Source organism: Dioscorea cayenensis, chromosome 1 (genome assembly GCF_009730915.1).
Source record: "Dioscorea cayenensis subsp. rotundata cultivar TDr96_F1 chromosome 1, TDr96_F1_v2_PseudoChromosome.rev07_lg8_w22 25.fasta, whole genome shotgun sequence".
NCBI lineage: Eukaryota > Viridiplantae > Streptophyta > Magnoliopsida > Dioscoreales > Dioscoreaceae > Dioscorea > Dioscorea cayenensis.
In genome coordinates, this window is record NC_052471.1 from 4,198,131 (window position 1) to 4,219,071 (window position 20,941).

The 20,941-nt window shown below is 32.9% G+C and overlaps 2 protein-coding genes across 2 annotated transcripts; both read left to right on the forward strand.

The window, feature by feature from the left end:
- Positions 1 to 1,756: 1,756 nt before the first annotated feature.
- Positions 1,757 to 11,018, forward strand: LOC120259867 (vacuolar protein sorting-associated protein 41 homolog). Its single transcript, XM_039267323.1, has 19 exons — positions 1,757 to 2,202; positions 3,082 to 3,351; positions 3,443 to 3,622; positions 4,500 to 4,760; positions 5,550 to 5,682; positions 5,789 to 5,879; positions 6,563 to 6,665; positions 7,575 to 7,678; positions 7,757 to 7,850; positions 7,941 to 8,096; positions 8,193 to 8,255; positions 8,363 to 8,428; positions 8,707 to 8,907; positions 9,447 to 9,524; positions 9,618 to 9,737; positions 9,832 to 9,912; positions 10,015 to 10,100; positions 10,339 to 10,420; positions 10,513 to 11,018. The coding sequence occupies exons 1-19, from the start codon at positions 1,936 to 1,938 to the stop codon at positions 10,906 to 10,908; spliced, it is 2,832 nt and encodes a 943-aa protein (XP_039123257.1). The 5' UTR covers positions 1,757 to 1,935; the 3' UTR covers positions 10,909 to 11,018.
- Positions 11,019 to 16,307: 5,289 nt separating this feature from the next.
- On the forward strand, positions 16,308 to 18,961 carry LOC120261128. Its single transcript, XM_039268891.1, has 5 exons — positions 16,308 to 16,774; positions 16,892 to 16,941; positions 17,136 to 17,223; positions 18,391 to 18,507; positions 18,592 to 18,961. Exons 1-5 carry the CDS (start codon positions 16,334 to 16,336, stop codon positions 18,640 to 18,642), a joined length of 747 nt encoding a protein of 248 aa, XP_039124825.1. The 5' UTR covers positions 16,308 to 16,333; the 3' UTR covers positions 18,643 to 18,961.
- The last annotated feature ends 1,980 nt before the right edge of the window (positions 18,962 to 20,941 follow it).

Consider the following 20,941-nt stretch of genomic DNA (forward strand, 5'->3'; position numbering starts at 1 on the left):
AATGTTTTGAAACAAATATGAGCCTAAAGTATATGGGCTCTCTAACAAGTTTTGGTCTAGTGACATTGACCTCACTGTAAAGGCACTAATGTGAAAATTTTATTATCCAATTTTGAAACCCGGGGGACAAAATGATGGTAATAAATCCTTAATTTAAACCAAGTCATAACATAATTCTATCACTTTTAGATACAGTGTCATTGTTTAAATTTTCTAGAAATATCTTAATTGCGCAAGATTAATGGTGGGCTCCAACCCCTCAACTGCCATAATAGATCTTTCAAAAAAATTTTTATAATTTTTAAAATTACAAAAACCCAAAAAAACTCTCCCGATCCGGTTAAAAAAGAATTGAATCAAGTTTACGAATTCTGTCACTCGTGTGAAATCATCCTCAAGATAAATAAATCTTTTTTCACGAGCATGAAATGCTCTATCATACATGTGTGAATTATATGAAATTCTAAGATCTTAATACTTCCAATATATAAAATTATAGCTTGCAATTTATACTTTAACAAGGTCTTCAAAATGATAACCATCTACACCTTGAGAAAAATTGCGCATCAATGTAGTTATTTTGAAAACAAAATAAGTATGATATATATTATAACAAAAACGACAAGCGCTATATATATATATTAGGGGTGTACGTAAAAAATGTGAATTAATTGTCCAACCCACACACTTTCAACTGGGGATGAGGAGTTTCGGCTATGAGTTAGCACCCATAATCTGTGATCTGTTATAATAATTATTATTATTAACTTAAATAAGATTTGCTAGACTAAACCATAGGATCTAAAACACATATATATCGTGATTTTAGGAAAAAAAAAAAAGTGTTGTTCTTTTGCCATCCAACTCACTGGACTCGCTCTTCTAGTCTTCTCCCAATACACTCTATCATTTTATTTTATTTTAATATAATTTGTATAAAATTAAGACAAGATGATGGTTAAATCACTTCTGATATATAAAGGCTAACAGGCCTCAATCATCACTTTGATCTTCCTCTTGGTTGGGGTGGCCTCTTTGTTGAGAATACAATGCATCTTTATCATAACTCACATGTTCATAACAGCCACCTAAATTATTATTTTAATTAATATTTATTGAATCAAATTAATTCAATAACTAATAATACACTTACTTTCTATTTGTAGGTTAGTAAGAAAGAGAAACTCTGGAAGTGGCTTGCCTTTAATTGTTTTTTTCTTATTTATTTATTTATTTATTTATTAAAAGAGACAAATATTATTAAAAAGATAAACATATATAGAGATGTACCAATTACAGTGGCTCAATAATCTATAAAAAATAAATCCTCCTATCATGCAACTGTAATGAGAAAGAAACACTATTTTTCTGATAGGAGAGTTACACTATGGCCAATAAATAATATTAATTAATTATGAACAATATTAAGCTATAGTATAGAATATATGAACCGTAATGATGAATAATATTGCTGAAATAAAATTTCAAACTCCCGTCGACTCATTTTTTATAAAATAAACATTGAAAAATATTTTATCAAATTAGAATACTCTTATCCAAATATTAAAAATAAAAAATTTAAACAATTTAAAAAATAATAAAAAAATCACACATATTTAAAATAAGAATTACACGCCAAACGAATCAGGGCCGTCCAATGGGCGCTGTGGAGAAAACACGAAACACGAGGCAACAATGAACGGTCATAAAACTCTATTCAAGTAGAGCTTTATTTAAAGCGAAAACGCCAGCGAAAAGAGAACACACCTCCGCGCGAGCGATCTCTTTCTCTCTCTCGATCGACCTTCGCTTGGCCCCGCGCTCGATCGCGATCCCCACCCTCCTCCACGACAAACGCAAAGCTCTAAACCCTAGCTCCCAAGACCTCCAACGGCTCCAAGCTCATCGCTTCCAGATCTCGGGGAACCGCTGATCATGGCGCTGGACCGTCGCTCGGAGAACGGGGGTGATGGGGATGATGAAAGGGAGGAGGAGGAGGAGGATGATGATGAGGAGGAAGATGGTGTTGAGGATGATGAAGAAGAGGAGGAGGAACCAAGGCTTAAGTATCAGAGGATGGGGGGCAGCGTGCCGTCTTTGCTTTCTAATGATGCTGCGGCGTCCATCGCCATCTCTGAGCGGATGATCGCTCTGGGGACGCATGATGGCTCTGTTCATATTCTTGATTTCCAGGGCAATCAGGTTTGCTTTCTCTTTCCCTTTTTGTTGGTGTGGTTGCTTGAATTTGTGCTCCGGAACCCTAAATTTTGAAGGTATTGGTCTGTGAACGGTGGTGGATTGACATTTTGATTGCTTGGTTCTGTGAATTTTCTTCTCTGTGATTTGATTGCTCGGTCAACCTGTATATCATCGTCTAACCCGTTAAAGTTGTTTATTTGTTACTATTAATTTTTTAATGATGTCACAAGCTTTTAATTATATTATCTAAGGACGGTTTGATCATCATCAACAGGATAAGTGATAAAATAGGAGAGAAATCTATGTGCTTTTGTACAAGTTATACTAGGATGGATCTAAGTGGGTATTTGGCCTTTCAGAGAATTTTAAGTGTCTGATCGAAATTTCAGTGATCACCCTTCCGTTCTGTTAAAAGGAAAAAAATGCACTAGTATTCTTAAGGTATTGTGTTATTGTTTTTTTCTTTTTACTGAGCTTGATTTGTAGCTGTGAGAAAATCAATGAGCAAACGACTGGTAGTTGCAGCAAAATTTGAACTTTCAAATTTTGGTGAAAAATTTCAGCCAGGGTATTGGTGCTGATGAAATTTTGGCAGCCAGTGTTGGTGCAAAAAGAAGGAAAAAAAACCCTGGGGGCTTTGTTTTTTATGCCAGTAAAACTAGTGTCCACTGCTATCTAAGGTTTAGTAGAAGTTCTAAGTTTGACAGCTGTGAAAAGTATTCTCAATTTACCGTGATTTTAGCTATACTATTTTACTGTTTCTGTAATGGCTATAAATTTTTGAATTAGTCACTCACAATGATACCTTTTTTTAATTCCATTTGAATCCTTTTGTCTTAGAGTTTACTGTTGACTGGAATTGACATTTGGCTCACCTTACAGGTCAAACAATTTTCTGCCCATTCTGCTACTGTCAATGACCTTAGCTTTGATGTGGATGGTGAATACATCGGAAGTTGCTCTGATGATGGATATGTGGTCATAAACAGTCTATTCACTGATGAACGATTTAAATTTGAGTATCATCGCCCTATGAAAACGATTGCTCTAGATCCTGATTATTCTCGAAAAACTTCAAGAAGATTTGTTGCTGGTGGTTTAGCTGGGCAGCTTTTTCTGAACACCAAGACCTGGCTGGGCTATAGTAAACAGGTGCGACAGGTGTTGTGACTGTGCTAAGGTAAAATAGTGTTTGAATATCCAAAATATCCACTAAAATCGGTTATGTTATTTATTTTTTCAGGTCTTGCATGATGGCGAAGGTCCCATACATGCAGTTAAGTGGAGAACAAATCTTATTGCTTGGGCCAATGATGCGGGGGTGAAAGTTTATGACATGGCTAATAATGAGCGGATTACTTTTATTGAGAGGCCCAGAGGGAGTCCACGCCCTGAGCTGTTACTTCCTCACTTATTTTGGCAGGTAAATAGAATATTATTTAGGGATTGGTTCCTGTCTTTCTTCCTGATGCAAATTTAATTGGTGGAAATAGGGGAGGGTGCTTCAAGTGTACTTTTTAAGTAAAATCCTACTTGATGAGGCTCAACAATTGAGCCCTCATTAAGTGTGATTTTCTTCTAATTCTTAGATCCATGCTTGATGCACCAATTTTATCAGTTACATGTTCAAGAATATAATGAATAACAATGTATGTTGAATGATAGGTACTTGTGAATTTTGTTGGAATTATTTAAAGGAAAATGATTTAGAAAATAATGATAAATTTTCACATTTTGTTGATTTAGCCAAATATATGATATTATTTGCCATTGGTCTAGAATTAGCTTTCTGTCAATACCTTTAATTGTAGTGTCAGTAATAACTTTTGGTTTCATTGTAAGTTTTAACTGCCTATAATGGCATTCTAACCAAAGTTTTTGTATGCCTGGTTCCAATTATATTTCAGCAAGTTGCTTCAATTATTTCTGAAAGAAGGAAAAAGTATTTTGTTCCATTTGAAGTGATACTACTATGCTACTGCTATTTTGAACAAGAGATGCTCTTGACCAAATTAAACCTGCACTCTATGTTTACTTGATTCAAATGTCTATTGGTGATAAGGCATTCTAGAATGCACATCTGATTAAACTATTTTATTGTTCACTTCTGTTATAGTCTAGTAGACTGGTGCATTGGTAGAGGTTACAAATGGATTCTATGTGTGAGAAGAAACTTATTTGTGTATTAGTTACACTTATTTTTGGGCTGTCTTCTGGTATATATATATATATATATATCTTTTGTCTTTATATTTGGGCTATTCTGCTTCATGGTAACTTCACAGTTTGCTAAATTTTAGGATGACACACTCTTGGTCATTGGATGGGGAACATGTGTCAAGGTTGCTGTGATTAGATCCTCCTCATTTCGTGGAATGAATGGAGTTAAAAGGAATCTCTCCATTTCGAGTTCGAAGTATGTGGATATTGTGGCATCCTTTCAGACTAGCTACTATATTTCTGGTATCGCTCCCTATGGTGATGCTTTGGTTGTATTAGCCTACATTCCTGAGGAAGAGAATGGAGAAAAAAGTTTTAGTAGCACTGCTCCTTCACGTCAGGTAATCATCATAGACTTAAATGTGCTCTGTCATTGTCTAGAGCTTGAGTGATGTTCAGTTTATGTGTTTTCCTAAAGGCCATTACAAATGACAGAAGTTGCTAGGATTAGGTTTCTACTATCATGTACAAGAAGAGTGCACAAGGAATTCTTTTATCATTTTGAAGATGTGATTATGTTTCTCGAGGACATTTTTGAATCTTATGTTTTCCTCCTTTACAAACTTTGTGCGCTATTCTCAGTCGTATATTATCCAGAAAAGTTGTTTTTGGTGCTAAAGCGATAGGATTGAGAAAGAACTCATAGTATTGGTTGATAGTCATCTTTATGTTGAATGAAATCCTGGAAACCAGAGATGTGTACATAAATAAATAAAATAAACCTCAAATTATTATGTTCATTTTCAAGGGTACTTCAATTAATTGAAGAGATGCATTTAATAAGTTGTTACTAAGTTTATAGAGCATGATTGGTTGAGCCAAACTACATATGTGAGAAATTATCAAAGATGATGTAACTGAGTACTTTTCCAAATTGAGTTCACTTTGGTCCATTGGTAAACGGAAAACCACCAAGCTGCTGCCATGGCAGGTATATGTTGCTCTGGTGTCTGCTTCAAATATAATGCCATCAACCACTGTCATTTTAAAATTTCTGCCTTTTTAAATTCCTAACGAACTTGGCTGCTTCTTTTTGGAAGAAAGCTGAAAGGAAGTTATCAATGTCATCGAAAGAAGAAAGCCCTGGGTTTCTGGGTTGGTATCCTTAACTTGGGGAAAATTTGATGCAGGGAACTGCACAGAGACCAGAAATACGTATTGTCACATGGAAAAATGAGGAACTCACAACAGATGCCCTACCTGTTCATGGATTTGAACACTACAAGGCAAAGGATTATGCGCTTGCACATGCTCCCTTCTCTGGTGATTAGAACTCTACCATATTCTCTATAACAATACAGCCATCTCATCTAGTTGAGGCTTCTGTGCCACTAACTTCAGCTTCTAATGGCTTTGGACATGAGTTTAGGAAGCAGTTATGCAGGGGGACAGTGGGCTGCTGGTGATGAACCTTTGTACTACATAGTATCTCCTAAGGATATAGTCATTGCAAAGCCTCGGTGAGTAAGAGAGCTAGATAAACCTAACTCTTTTCTTCTTTGTTGTATGAGGTTCAATGGGGCATGCTTGAGTTGTGTAGAACATTTTTGGTCACTGTTATCTAATACCTCCAGAAAAAAGTTTTACTTTATTTATATTCAACCATATATGAGTGCCAAGTCTGGGAACTGTGCCTTTCTACCCAATCAAACTGAGCGTACATCATTTGCTATCAAGCATCATATTTCTGGTTCAGTGCACTACTTAATATAGTAGTGTCCCCAATTATATGATGTTTTGCTTATTTATCTTTCTGTCAATGATCTCATCAAAGGGTGATAGTACTGTTGGTTGGGAGGAAGGCAATAGCAACAGTGCCAATTGAACTAGACATATTTATAATACCAGAAAATTTAATCATATTTCTTCAATTATAAGTTTAGTCATAGACATTGACTCTGATGCCTTCGTAATTCAAATGAGAATTTACAAATAAGGATTTCAGAAACTCCCTTAAGTTGCAATGAGTTTAAGTAAACTTGGTTTCAAATGTTTTATTTGATTTGCATTTTTTGTATTGCTGCACTTATTTAGGAATATATTCAATTTATGCATGAATTATAAGAGTCCATTTATTGTCTGAGCATTATAAAACTGCAGGTATTTTCTTGTCTAAAAATCTTATATTGTTTGTTATCATCAGAGATGCTGAAGATCATATCAATTGGCTTCTTCAACATGGTTGGCATGAGAAAGCTTTAGCTGCAGTTGAAGCTGGGCAAGGTCGAACTGAGCTGCTGGATGAGGTAGCTAGCTTTCTTGTTTTTCTTTTCATTTTCATTCATATTTTAATTTACTTTTATTTTTTTATAGTTTCTATGTTCAAGTCAATACATGGAAACCTATCAGAGCCCTTAGTGATAGGAATATTGAATCAATCAATGTAAAAGCTAATTAATTTTTCTCTTTTGTTTCGCAAGGACTCAAGGCTTTGTGTATTTCACTTTTTAAATAACTTTAGGAGATCCTTGTACATATGATTATTGATCTATTGCCCTAAGAATATGTCAGGAGATTGATCCCGCTCTTATCAAGATACTGAATTAAAGAGGAGAATAATGATCAGTTATTTTGAAAGACATCAAACAAAGAAAGATTTTTAAAAATTATAAGCTAAAGTTGCTTCCATAAATAATACATTATTCTAATCTCCAACCTAGCAAGAGAATCTACTAATAATGCCCTTAGACGGAATTGCTAATGAATATTAACTCTAGCTTGAATAAGCAGGTAACATATGTTTTTTAGTGCCCTTTGTTTGTTTCAATATTCTTTTAACTCCACAACAATTCATGACTTATAATATCAATATTTATATTGTTGCAGATACATCTAGTAGAAACATCTTGTCAATTTAAACTCGGGTTTAGCATTTTGTATATAGCTAGCTAGTTGTTCTATGCATTCAGCATTATTTGACTTCAACATGATTTAGTGATGATGTTACTGTGGAGATTGCCTTTAATTTAAGAAAATAAGTTTAATTGCTTTTACATGCTTGAAAATAATTCATTTAAGTGCTACATTTGGCTCTGTTCTGTTCTTATCAACTTCTGTTTATCACTATCCACCTTGTCGAAACTACTTCTGTGAGTGCCAAAATGTATTCCCTTTTTTGTCAATTTCCCTTTGTTGGAACAATTATATTGGTTTAGGTGGGAGCAAGATACCTTGATCATTTGATCGTGGAGAGAAAGTATGCCGAAGCTGCATCATTGTGTCCCAAGTTACTTCGCGGTTCTGCTTCAGCATGGGAGAGGTCTGTTCCAAATGCCTTCTTATGAAGCCACCATTTATTTCATAACAGTTTATAATAACCAGATGCTATGCTTGATAGATGGGTGTTTCATTTTGCTCATCTCCGGCAGCTTCCTGTTTTGGTTCCTTACATGCCCATTGATAATCCACGATTGAGTGATACTGCCTATGAGGTATGCCCATACAATAAATGGACTTCATTATTTGCAGATACTCATGTCAAACTATGTCTTTGTAATCTTCATGCTGGCTGTGTCATGCAGGTTGCTCTAGTTGCATTGGCAACGAATCCATCTTACCACAACGTACTGTTGTCGACTGTCAAATCCTGGCCAACTACCGTTTATTCTGTCTTGCCTGTTATTTCTGCCATTGAGCCTCAACTTAACTCCTTCTCTATGACTGATATGCTAAAAGAGGTGGGGCTTTTTTTTTTATCCTTCCAGTGGCACTGTTCTTTGTGTCTTATGTCTCAATTAAATCTCTATTCTTACAATTTTGGGTGTCTTCTACAGTCATTAGCTGAGTTATATGTCATTAATACACAATATGAGAAAGCCCTCACCTTCTATGCGGATGTGAGTTCTTGATGTTATTATATTTTGTTGCTTGAAATAAACTTTAAATTGAATCATAAGGGTGCAACACCTAAGGTTGACTTTACACTTATGGTTTTCACTTTCAGTTGATGAAACCTGAGGTATTCGACTTCATTGAAAAACATAGTTTACATGATGCAATTCATGACAAGGTATGTTTCTTGTCTCTCAAGATGTACTGTAGACCACATACTAACAGACACTTTTATTGATTTTTTTGCAAAACCTTTAATTGTATTTACTAATTGCTAAATATGAGAAGGTTATTGAATTATTGTTTCTTCTATTGATGAAGGCCAATTTTCCCTCATGACATATTTTATAGAGAAACACGTATATAAATCTAGATCTAAATATTTTGCATTTTCTTCATAGTTTGAGGACCTAAACTTTAGCAGTCATACTTTAATTTTCTCCTCTTTGGTTTCAGGTTATCCAACTGATGATATTAGATTGTAAAAGAGCAGTTACTTTATTTATCCAACACCGTGATATCATTTCTCCCTCTGAAGTTGTTACCCAACTGCTGGGTGCTAGTAAAAAATGTGATAACAGATATTTCTTACACTTATACCTGCATTCACTTTTTGAGATTGACCTTAATGCTGGAAAGGAGTTCCATGATCTTCAGGTAAGAATTTTATTTTATTTTATTTTTCAATCGTTATCATGGATTTCATATATCACAATACAAGTGTTCTCTGTACATAATGTAAAAACTTGCCCAGGAAGTTCATTTCTAGAGACATCAATAGTATGCGCTCCATGATTTGCCCTCTGATACATGTTTAGACTTGGCACTTGACATTAGAAGTTCATGAAAATGATAATGTCTTGAAGTTGGGTTTTTATCTGCAAAATATTTTGTGTACATAAACTGCCTAGAATTCAGACTTGGCTCTTGATATCAGAAGTTCATGAAAAAATAATGTCATGAAGTTGGATTTATATCTGCAGAATATTTTGTGATCGTAAAATGTCCATTGTGATAATTTTTTATTAATCCTTGTTTAGAAAGAGCTCGGGTAAAGATGAATGTTACATACTAGATAGCATGTTATCCATGGTACTTGAATTCTACAGTTAGTTTATGGTTTAGTTTCTCCATCATAATCTTTTCATTTTGATTCCTATATCATTCTCACCAATTAATTTACTTATACATGATAGGTAGAGCTTTATGCAGATTATGAACCACTGATGTTGCTCACTTTCCTACGAAGCAGTCAGCATTACAACTTAGATAAGGTTTGTCTTTCAATTGATCAGGGATGCAATATAATGAATCTTTTTGGTGAGATCTCTGTTGGAAAGATAAAGTGATGTGCTTCTACCTTTCAGGCATATGAAATATGCATGAGGAAAAATCTTCTAAGAGAGCAGGTCTTTGTTCTTGGAAGGATGGGGAATTCTAAGAAAGCTTTAGCAGTCATCATCAATAAATTAGAAGATATAGAGGAGGTGATGATGTACTTTTTTTGCTTATTAAAATTATTGGATTCATCATTTCAGAGGAGAAGATTGTGTATGAACAAAACTGTACTTCTAAATGCAGGCCGTTGAATTTGTGACCATGCAACATGATGATGAACTGTGGGAGGAATTGATTAAACTATGCCTTCGCAAGCCTGAAATGGTACATTTGAAGAGCACAAAATCAACCACTTTTGGCTAGTCGTTCTTGTTTCGACTGTTTTTATACATATGAAACTTACATCTGCTTTTTCACTGTTGGCAGGTTGGAATGTTGTTGGAGCACACTGTTGGTAATTTAGATCCACTTTATATTGTAAGCATGGTGCCTAATGGATTGCAAATACCTCGGTAAGTCTCATCTAGCATATTTTACTTTGTCCACTGTCTTAAAATTTCATATCCAAAATGAAACCCAATTTTCTCTCCGGAACTTCTGTTTAATGAATATGAGACACCTACTAATAAACATGTAGCATTCATTTCCTCCTCTATTTAGTAGCTCAGTTAAACCCTAATGGCATTGTGTTATGGTTCCTTGACTTGCATCCATTCTTAGCTCTTCTCACCTGACACTAATTCATTCTAGGTTGAGGGATCGCCTTGTGAAAATAATCACCGACTATCGAACTGAAACTTCTCTAAGACATGGATGTAATGACATCCTCAAGGTACACCTACTTGTTCAATATACCCTTGATTGGGAGTATTGGGTTATTATTAATTGATTGGTTATCTTGTAAACAAATTGACCTCTGAACAGGCTGATTGTGTAAACCTTCTGGTTAAGTTCTACAAAGAAGCTCGACGGGCGATCTATTTGGGTAGCATAGAAGAAGAAATACGGGAAAAGAAGGATGAAAGTGCAGCATCACAAACAATTGAAAGGGTAGCAAGCACGAAGACAATGGAGCTCAAGTCTAGAACTAGGGGTGGCGCGAGGTGTTGCTTGTGCTTCGATCCCTTCTCGATTCAAAACCTTTCGGTTGCAGCATTCTTTTGTTGTCATGCATACCATGTCAGCTGCCTAACGGGAGGTTCAGATTCTATAAATGCTGGTAATACTAATAATGAAGACGACGAAGATGACATCGATGGTGCCCAATCTGACGGTCCCCGGTTAAGATGTGTTTTGTGTACTACTGCAGGAAGAAGGTGAGCATTTCTTGTGTATTTATTTGGTAGTGTTGTATATGTGCCAATCTTTTTTGTGTCCAATTGGCATAATATGTATTTTATTAATTTTTAATAAATTTTTTTTTCTGTTGAGAGAGCCTTCCATTTTGCCATATTTTGTAAGCTTTGTACTTAACCAGAAAACTTGCTTTCTGAGGAGGGAAATTTGTGGGGTTTTTTTGGTGCAATATTTGGGTTCAATGCAGCCGTTATTGATTTATCTTTATAATAATGACATAACATCAATCTTGTTATGAGTAAAAGGCTTTGGGTTTCATGATATTGATTTCCAGTAAATAGTTGTAAAAATTGTTTTATTTTAAAAAAAAAAAATCAAACAATTGATAATTTATATTCAATTAAGTATTTTTTAACCAAGTGTAGAAATTATGTGTTATCAAAAAAGTTAATTATTCTAAACCTATATCAATATAAAGTTTGAACGGAGATTAAAACAATGAAAAATTTAATTCAATGTTATCATTCTGGACTTGAAAAAATAATCTAAAATATTTTTAATTTGCTCTCCAGTGCATTTTCTAATAGCACATACTTGTCACCAATACTTTTTATAAAAGAAAACATATTTATTCATTTTCCCCCAAATACCAAAACAAGACTTCTGCCTCAACACTTTTATAATTCCCTTGTAATTTAAAAATTATAAAAATTATTTTTTACTTTTAAAATTACAGTTTTTACTCGGGCGGCTTCTTGTTCTAAGAAGAGGGGGCATAGGCTGTTATAGGCTGTTAGTGGTGTTGAAAGTTCTAACCAATTGAACTACAAATGGTTGTTAGATTACTACCAACAAATATTATTATAATTTACTATTAAAATACATTATTTTTTAAATATTATTCATTTTAAATTAATATTATTTAAAATAAATAATATTTGAAAAAATATTTTTATACAAAACAACATAATTTAATTTCAATAATGTGCATTAAAATAAATATATTATTAATTTAAAATCATATTTTTTTCCAATAATTTTTTTTTGTATTTATTTTAAATGGATTCTCTAAATATCATGTAGTTTCAAATAATGACTTAAAATCATAATATTATTTGAAATCATGATTAATAAATAAATAATTTAAATTTTTGTTAAATTTATAATAAAGTTTTCACATAATTTAAAAAAATTCTTTTAGTTATAAATTTTTTACCATTTTCAGGTTAATAATATATTTTATTAAAAGAAGTTTAAATTAAAATAAATATACTCATTATGAGATAATGCTAACGAATGAAATACAACCCTTATTATTAAAAAAATCTTATATATTTATAATTTCTATATTTGAATTTTTTTATAGAAAAATAAATTAATAAAATCTCTTCAATTCTATCGGCAAATGATCCCTTTTAATCAAATGAAGAGATTTATATTTAATCCCTTGTCAATTACTCCTTCCGTTTTTTTTTATTTGTTAAATGTACCTATTTCACACCCATTAATCGATTGAAGTTAGTTGACAATATAAATTTTGTAAAAAATTTCATTACTTTCCAAAACTACCTTTATTTAATGCCTAATTAATTGTGATTTATTAAAAATTGTATAAGTATATTAAATTAAAAGGTAAATTTGAAAAAAAAAATATTTAATGCTACACACAATTTTTAATATGAGAAGTAAAAAAAAATAAAGAAGAGCTCAAAAACTTGACAAATATTGAGAAATGGACGAAGTAATATCAAAATTTGAAAATATTATATTTATTTTTTTATTAAAAAATTAAAACCCATTTAGCCAACCCATGAACCAGCGAGTTTTGACCCGATCCATGGGCTTGGAGTGTGCTCGGGCTGCTTCTGAGTCACCTTAAGGTGACCCGTGACCTGTCACTCCGTCCAGCTAACCAGTTTGGTTTTTAGCAGGTCCGGATTAATCGGACTGATTAAGGTATGAGTAATTTGGAATAACAATCCCAAGCTTTCCATAAACAAATCCTTTGCTCAATTCTTCCTCTCCTCTTCATGTGAACACATCTCTCTCCCTCTACTCACTCTTCTTAAAGAAAGCTTCCGCCCTAACCTTTACTTCACTTGGATGTGCTTCACCTAAGTAAGTTGAAAGGCATCCCAACGATCTCTCCATCGTCCCCGATGCTAGCGTGAAGGAGGTTAGGTTCTAGTGGTATCAGAGATACAGTAACTTTCCTCAACGACAACCTCAAGGTAATATTTACCATGCAGGGGTAAAACCCTTAACGGGGTCCCCAACATGTAGATAGTAAGTTTTATCTTGGTAATATGACTTTTATTTGATCCATGAACCTTATCTAAAAATCTAACAAGAAAATGAGTTTTGTACAAATCTTTTGAAAAAAATATTTTGAGCTTAAAAATGAATCTTTTATGTGAAAAGAGTTAATATAACTAATATGAGGAGTAAAACAAACTAGAGAACACCAAAAAGTACCCGTCTGAAGGACAGGAGGTCCGTTTAGGGGAAAAAGAATGTGGAGGTAAGTCTGAACTCTGAAAGTTGGACAGGATGAACTCTCACATATTAAAGGATAATCATTTGAATTGCAAAAAATTACTCTTCTAAGTAATTATGCAAAGTGGAACACCCAGACTTTGAAAACTAGAGACTCTACAAGGGTGGTCTAGTACCGCAGACAGGGAAAGGTTAGTACACTCTAAGACGGTAAGGTTGAACGAGCCGATAGAGAATGTCCATGCTGAAAAGAAGATAATTTTATTATATGATTCTTCTGTTTTTAAATCTAATATAATTTGTTTATCATGTACAACATATTTCTATTTCATCATAATGTTCATATATTTTTGTTTTCGTTTCAAATATTCCAAATTTATATAATTCTTCTCATGGGATTAGTTTTATATTCATATTTCTTGCTTTATTTTGTTGTTCTTCAATTGTATAAGTTACTTCTTGTCTTTTATGATGTTTATTAATATGATTTATATATTTTAAATGATTTAAGATAGAGAATCTTCTAATGTTATCTATATTTTTTACTATAGTTTTGTTTTTTGAATTTTCTTGATTTTCTCTAGACATATTAAATTTCTATATTATCAAATTCTTGTAATAATTTAGTTTTCCAATTTTTTAATTGTTCTTTTTATTCTTCTGATCCATTTGTAATTCTTAATCTTTCTACTGAATATTCTTCTACTTTATTAAGCCATATATATTTTTGATATTTTATTTTATCTTTTAAGTTATTTTGATTTAGTTCTTCTAAAGGATAATATCTTATTTTTATTAATTCAATTTTATAGTATTCTGTTGTTTCAAGTAGATGTTTTATTTTTTTGGGAATTTTAACCTATATTCTGGTGGTTTTAATAATTCATCATTAGTCCAGATTTTAAATGGTGTTATTGGTTTTCTAATATTTTGATTTGTTCCTAATTGAATATTTTTTTACTTGATTACATAAGTCATCTATTTCATTTTTTTCTATTCTCCTTTTCTTTTATACTGTTTTTTACATAATCTAGATTAGATAAGATAGTTTCTAATTTTAATAATTGTGTTTCTAAATTATTTAATTTCTTGATAATTAAATCCATCTTTGCATCCATTTTTTATTTTTATGGTTCTGGTAATATTATGTCTTCTATTATTTCTTCAATGATTTGTATTGCTATTTTTAATACCGTTAATACTCTAGTTATTATTTTTATTTCTTTATGAATATTTTTTTATTTTATTTTCTATTTTATTATGTTGTTTATTATGATTGTAATACTTATTACTTGTATTATTTTCTCTATTGTTTCTTTAATAATTTGATTCATTGATGCTTTAATATTTGTTTTGATTTCAGTTTTAATCAGTTTGATGATTTATGATTTCTATTCTTTTTGATATTTTTGTTATAATTTGTTGTTGTTATATTTTCTGTTTTTGTTTTTGTTGCAGTAAAATAAAATTTGATTTATTTTGTTTTTATGCTTTTTTATAATGATATTAAAACTAAAATAAGATTTGCAGAAAATATAATCTACTTCTGTTTTGCAGTAAATAAAAGTTACTACCACTTTGCAATAACTTGAAATAAGTAAGAGAGAATTCTTATGCAACAATAAGATCCACAACATATAATATGATAGAAGTTAAACTTGGTAAATAACTCTATTTGATCCATAGTTTTTGAAAGTAAAAAAATTATTTTTGGTTTTTATTGGTTTTTTAATTTTTTATGGGTTTTTGAAAAATTATCTTCTTTTCAGCATGAACATTCTCTATCGGCTCGTTCAACCTTACCGTCTTAGAGTGTACTAACCTTTCCCTGTCTGCGGTACTAGACCACCCTTGTAGAGTCTCCAGTTTTCAAAGCCTGAGTGTTCCACTTTGCATAATTACTTAGAAGAGTAATTTTTTGCAATTCAAATGATTATCCTTTAATATGTGAGAGTTCATCATGTCCAACTTTCAGAGTTCAGACTTACCTCCACATTCTTTTTCCCCTAAACGGACCTCCTGTCCTTCAGACGGGTACTTTTTGGTGTTCTCTAGTTTGTTTTACTCCTCATATTAGTTAGATTAACTCTTTTCACATAAAAGATTCATTTTTAAGCTCAAAATATTTTTTTCAAAAGATCTGTACAAAACTCATTTTCTTGTTAGATTTTTAGATAAGGTTCATGGATCAAATAAAAGTCATATTACCAAGATAAAACTTACTATCTACATGTTGGGGACCCCGTTAAGGGTTTTACCCCTGCATGGTAAATATTACCTTGAGGTTGTCGTTGAGGAAAGTTACTGTATCTCTGATACCACTAGAACCTAACCTCCTTCACGCTAGCATCGGGGACGATGGAGAGATCGTTGGGATGCCTTTCAACTTACTTAGGTGAAGCACATCCAAGTGAAGTAAAGGTTAGTGCGGAAGCTTTCTTTAAGAAGAGTGAGTAGAGGGAGAGAGATGCATTCAGATGAAGAGGAGAGGAAGAATTGAGCAAAGGATTTTGTTTATTGAAAGCTTGGGATTGTTATTCCAAATTACCCATGCCTTCTTACAAACACCAATGGGCCTTATATAGGCTCCAAGTTAACGTTTAAATCATATTATTCATGACATGACATATACCAAACTATCATGTAGTAAATATGACACTTACCAACTTACTTATTCCTACCAAGACACTTACCCAACTTACTTATTCCTACTAAGACACTTACCAAACTCACTTATTACAAGCATGTCATTCGAAGTAAAACTACTGTTGATACAGTTGCAAACCTAGTCTATCTCTATTTGTACCTAGTCTATCTCTAGTTTCAATCAATAATTTAATACATATTAAAAAAAAATGGGGAAACGCCTGTGAATATTCTCTCCAAAGATTCCGAATCTAATCCAACACTATTCTTCTCACTGATCCCCAAAAACAACCCAGTGTCTCTAAACATGGCGGTGAGTTTTAGCAACACCGGCATTCTCACCGCCTCCACTCCCCGCCGCCGCCACCGCCACAAACTCATCTCCCGCCGGGCAATGGCCTCCGTCACCGAGGAGGTCGAGATTCGAGTGTGCGTCAACCGTAGCTGCGGTCGTCAAGGTTCCAGAGAGATCTTAGAGGCGATCTCCGGCCTCGCCCCGCACGACCTCGCCGTGGCCTCTTGTGGATGCCTCGGACGCTGCGGCGCCGGCCCAAACCTCGTCGTCCTCCCTCCTGGATCCATCGTCAGCCACTGCGGTACCGCCACGCGGGCTGCGCAGCTCCTCGCTGACCTTCTCGGGCCGAAGTTTGATGCGGAACGGAACCTTGAAGCACTGGCGATGAGGAAGATGGGTGAGAAGGAGCTGGAAATGAAGAACTTCTCAGAAGCCGTGGTCCTTTTCTCTCAGGTGAAAGCATTAGGGTTTTCTTTGATTTTGAATTCAATGCCGACACGCATTTAATGCGTTTTCTTTTGTTTTCATTGATAAAGTTTGTATTTTTAGGGCTTGTTTTTGTGATTTCAGGCAATTGATTTGGAGCCATCTGGAGGTTGTCATTTGATTTATAGAAGCAGGTTTTGCATTAATTCTTGAGAAATTTTGCCCTTTTTGAACTATAATTTCTGAATTTCAATGAGTTCTGGTTCTCATTTGGTACCGGAATGTGTGTTCTGGTTGCATTGCAAAGCAAAAAATGGAAACAAATTGAAAAATGTAGGGTTTTTTTTTTTATTTATTGAAACTCTATAATGATTGTATTGTTTTGTAGGTCTGTTGCAAGATTAGCCATGGGAGATAATGCCGGTGCTCTCGATGACGCAGAAGAGGCGGCAAATATAGCTCCAAAGTATCCTCAGGTACCGAATTAACTTCTTTGTTTCTTATTGGAGATTTGTGTGGTATTTTTTGTTTCATGAGTTCTTTAATTTTCACTTTTTCTTGTTCTAATTCATTTTGAAAACAAAATTTTTTAAGTGGTTGGATTTAGGGAGGGAAAAGAACTAACAAACAGAACAAAATGGATTAAATGAATGCAAATGCATGGAATTTTCTGCTCTGTTCATTGAATTGTTCATTTCTTTGCTTTTCCTCTTGTGTTATGGATTGTGAGGAAATATGAGGGAAGTAAATAAACAAAAGGAACATGATGAATCAAGTACACATCTTTAGAAACACAATATGGTGTGTTAACTTTCTAGTCCAATAATTGTTTTTATGTTAAATGTATAAGGGTGGTAAACCAATGAAGGAAAGATATTTGAACAATTTGTTGGAATGGTTGCTGACAAAGTCACAACACTAGCATGTTTGGAAATCATTTGGTGAAATCACTGAGATAACTTTGCTAGATCTCTAGTTGATATGATGGCAGTATGTATTGGATTGAATACATATTGAATTGTTGAGATGAAAGCGGTAGACGATAGGCATGGAACCATGTGGGATCCTTCCTCAAGGTTTAAAATCTTAATGCTTGAAATAACTTGAAGACTTTTGGAACCTACCTGAAAATTTACTTTTTCTAGATGTACTACATGATTGTGATTTTACACAGTTTTGTTTTTAAGGAATATGAGAAGAGGTTAGTCAATGTTTTGATGTAATCAAAGTTGAATTTTCTTTTATTAGCAGTATGTTCTTGTTTCATCCACATCCTATCCTCCTTTTTTTGTTCCATTCTTTCCTCTTTCTCAATTTTTGTGTTAGCAAACAAATGTCTTTGTCAAAACCTCAACAACAATATTGAAATGTCTTATATGTGGGAGACCAAAGATAAGCTAAACATGCAAATTTAAATATTGGCTAAGTTGTAAGTTCACAATTGGTCCTTCATCTTTGGCTTTTCTCTCAATAATATCGAACCCATGCACTGATTATGAAATATTATTATGTCGAGGAGTAAACATAAAACTCTCGATATGGTTTGATCACCTCGCTTTTGTGGCCAACCTAATTTATTATGTTAAATCTACTGAATAGTAAATTTTTTCTTTAAAAGATGCAAATGACTGTGATCAACACAGGCTTATCTTTCTCAAGGTGATGCTTACATGGCGATGGAGAAATGGACTGCAGCGGAGAAGGCATATTTAAATGCATTACTGATCGATCCATCAATTCGTCGTTCAAAATCATTCAAGGTGTCTTGAGTATTTCCATCTATAAATGTTTGATAACTAACAACAACATCATGCACTCGCAATCAAATCATGTTCATCGTGCAGGCACGGATCGCAAAGCTTCAAGAGAAGCTCGTTGCATTAGAGGCCGCCTGATGTCAAACCCGAGCAGATACCGTTAACAGGCATGATGCTTACCATTTTCAGTTAATCTGAAAATCAAAAGAAAGCAGAAATCAGACATCCTTAGTGTTTATGTCTAATTGATTTCTAGTGCTTATATGAACTGAGTTTTCATGCAAGGGTCGTCAGTTTTCAGTTGTGACTTTTCATCGATGAAATATCCGGTTTGTAACTTGTATAATGCCGAAATGTGCTGTCATATATGTATATAATTGGTGTATTTTTCACCAAATATATTTACAATGCAATGAAGTTGGTCTTCTTGGAAGTAAAAATGTTTCCATTTATGTCATAGAACTATATGAAGCTTTAATTGCACTTCTGTGCGAATACACTAATTCCTATTAAGAAGATTATTATTATCAGTATTTAACTCCAATTATTTTGTTATTAAAATATATAAGGTATATAATGTTGATTTGTAATTTCTTATACACCTTAGTTTCCATAAATACTTGATTATGTTTACATTTACATTTTCATTTTCTATTTATATTTATTTCATTATCTAATGTTGTTATTAATGTATTATAATACTTTTTTTTATCTTTTTTACTTATCTATTTTAATTAAGTCACATGGACTAAAAAAATTGGTTAAAATTAGTTGGTAATCTAAAATTTATAAATATTATACTAACTTTCCAAAATTATCTTTATTAAAAATATGACTTAAAAAAATGTGTAATTAAATATAATTTATTGGATGTTGTAAAAGTACATCAAATATAAGGAGTAAATTTGTAAAAATATTATTTAATACTTCACAAATTTTATAAATAGAGTAAAAAGACCCAAGAAAACCTGTAAAATGCAACAAACAAAAAAGACCGGGGAGAGAGTATTAAATACACCAATTTAATTGACATTAATTATTTTTAAATCAATATCTTATTTAGTTTTATCTTATGTTTTATGTGAACGTTATTATCAAATCCCTATATATAAAGAATCAAAACTACTAGTGCAGTGAATTGTTACTTAAATAATGAATAGACAGACCTTGATTAATAGTATTGTTATAATACTATACAACCCTTGTCAAAATAAAATAAAATAAAGCAAAACTAGGGTTAATTTTTTTTTTTTATAATAACTTGATTGAATCTAAGGAGAATTAGGGTTAGGTTTTTTTCTTTTCTTTTTTTTTTTTAAATTAAAAAAAAAAAAGAAACCATTTGAAAGAGATTATCAAGACGGCCTCCTTCCTATCATTGAAAAGATCCAAAGATCCAGACCACTTGTCATCAAACCCTAACTAGCTAATCACCAGCATTACACAACAATCATAAAAAAAAAACACTCATCTATGGATCCACAGCATCACGCTTCATCTCGGCGATGGCGCCATCGAGCCCGGCGGAGCCGATCTCCGCCATGTGCTCAAGATCGAACTGGGTCTTGGCGGCGTCGATGAGCTCCTCAGCCTTGTCGCACTTGGCTTTGAACAGTTCAATGCATTCCTGAAGCTCCTCCATGGCGGCGTCGGTGGCAGCCGTGCGGTCCTGCTCCCTCGCCGCTGCGCGCGCCTCCATCATGCTCGTCACCGCCGTCAAGAGAGCGTAGTACGCCGCGCTGAGCTCGTCGACGGTGCTGTCCATGGATTTATATATATATATCTTTCTCTCTCTCTCTCTTTTGCTTTCTTTCTTGATTTTATCGTTTTGTTATGCATATAAGCCCTTGCAATTCTAGTTAATTGAATTTAGTGTTGGATTTCTTTTAGTCTCTAATCCCTGGACTATTAGATAAATTACATTAAACTCTCTCATTTCCAGTCTTTTAATTTTGTATGATGTCTTAAGTTTGGCTACAATATTTGCGAGGGACCATTTTTTTTTTTTTAATAAAATTATCATGAGTTTTCTTTTGTTAAAATGTAGGGATCTTTAAGTAGTTTAATTTAAGAATTAATTTATTTTAATTAGAGATAGAAGGCATTCTTACTATATATATATATATATATATATATAAATTAGTATGTATTATATAAAAAATAATTTACATAAAAATAGATTAAAAAAATAGGTTTTATGAACTATAGTATAAGCAAGAGAAAATATAGAATATATATAGCCATAATTCATGCATTTATTTAATTTAGAAGAAATAAGATTAGAAATTTAAACTCAAGAATAAATAAAAATTAATAAAAACATAACAATTAAAAAAAATTCTGAATAGATTTTTATAATTTTAAAAAGATAGAATATCTTATTTAATATCTATAATATAGTCAATCTGTCCATTTGATCCCTCTAATATGATTTGAC

Coding starts and splice junctions, on each gene's coding strand:
- LOC120261128 (XM_039268891.1), top strand. CDS start 16,334: ATGGCGGTGAGTTTTAGCAACACCGGCATTCTCACCGCCTCCACTCCC. Junction 17,224..18,390: donor TAGCTCCAAAGTATCCTCAG/GTACCGAATTAA, acceptor TGATCAACACAG/GCTTATCTTTCTCAAGGTGA. Junction 18,508..18,591: donor GTCGTTCAAAATCATTCAAG/GTGTCTTGAGTA, acceptor TTCATCGTGCAG/GCACGGATCGCAAAGCTTCA.
- LOC120259867 (XM_039267323.1), top strand. CDS start 1,936: ATGGCGCTGGACCGTCGCTCGGAGAACGGGGGTGATGGGGATGATGAA. Junction 4,761..5,549: donor GCACTGCTCCTTCACGTCAG/GTAATCATCATA, acceptor AATTTGATGCAG/GGAACTGCACAGAGACCAGA. Junction 5,683..5,788: donor TGCACATGCTCCCTTCTCTG/GTGATTAGAACT, acceptor ACATGAGTTTAG/GAAGCAGTTATGCAGGGGGA.